General features: G+C 40.4%; 1 protein-coding gene across 1 annotated transcript in view; it reads right to left on the bottom strand.

The window, feature by feature from the left end:
• The window catches only part of ACSBG2 (acyl-CoA synthetase bubblegum family member 2), an 84,111-nt gene that overhangs the window by 51,557 nt on the left and 31,514 nt on the right, over window positions 1-1,040 (bottom strand). The window contains exon 5 of the mRNA XM_011967480.1: window positions 284-404. Coding sequence (XP_011822870.1) covers window positions 284-404 — 121 coding nt within the window. The remainder of the gene's footprint in view (window positions 1-283; window positions 405-1,040) is intronic.

The raw sequence follows: 1,040 nt of genomic DNA, 5'->3' as shown, positions 1-1,040 counted from the left end.
AAAAAAAAAAAAAAAAAGAAAAGAAATGGAGGCTGAATATTAAACTAAGTTAATATGAATTGGAAATCAAACTCCTCCACTTCACTCTGCTTCTCCAAACATCAGCTTCACCACGTATACTAATGAGGTCACGGAGGACTCTTGCTGAACCGATGTATGGCCTTATTCTAATGGCCCTCATTAGAATTTACCTGGGAGAAAAAGAACACTTGCCCAGAGCCCTGAGGTCTCCCTGGGTGACTTTGGCAGGCAGTGTGTAGGAGTTTGCTGGGTAGGGGTTTACCGAAAGGATTTTCTGTAACTGTTGATCATTCTCAACCAGCAAGATGTTCACTTTGGCATGAGTGATGACATATTGACAAGCCTCGGCAGAGTTGGTGGCATAAATACCAACACAGAGACCCCTGGGAAAAGAAAACACATTCATGTGTGCATCCAAACACACCTTAAAGGCAGAATGGTCTGGAAGGTCAAGAGAGAGGAAAGGTTTGCAGGCAAGTTCTTAAGTTTGCAGCCACAGCACCAGCTTCCCTCCCTCCCCAACTTAACGGTGAAGACAACAAAAATGACAATGATGATAAGAGTGACAGCTCCTATGATGTCACTATGACAACAGGTCGTGGAACACTTAGAACACCCCATTTTACAGATGAGAAAAACAAGGATCCAGCAGTGAAGTTACTCAAGATTACACAGCAAGTAGGTGTTAGACCTAGGATTTGAACTCCTCACTCAGCTCCTGTTCCCATCATTCATGGCCTTTTGTGCTTGCAGGTGGCATCCTCTTTTGCTTTTAATTTGCATTTCCCAATGGATAATGACATTGAGCATCTTTACACGTGCCTTTTGGCTACTTTCCTTTGTGGCATTTCTGTTGAAATCTTTTGCCCCTTTCAATTTTTTTTTTTTTTTTACCTTTTTATTACTGAGTTACAGAATTCCTTTATATATCTTAGATACCAGTCTTTTGTCAGAAATTTGAGTTTTAAGAATATTTTCTCCCAAGTATGCAGTTTGCCTGTTCTTTTTTTTTTTTTTTT

This window comes from Mandrillus leucophaeus, unplaced genomic scaffold (assembly GCF_000951045.1).
Source record: "Mandrillus leucophaeus isolate KB7577 unplaced genomic scaffold, Mleu.le_1.0 Scaffold8, whole genome shotgun sequence".
NCBI lineage: Eukaryota > Metazoa > Chordata > Mammalia > Primates > Cercopithecidae > Mandrillus > Mandrillus leucophaeus.
This window is presented reverse-complemented; position numbering and strand designations above follow the sequence as displayed.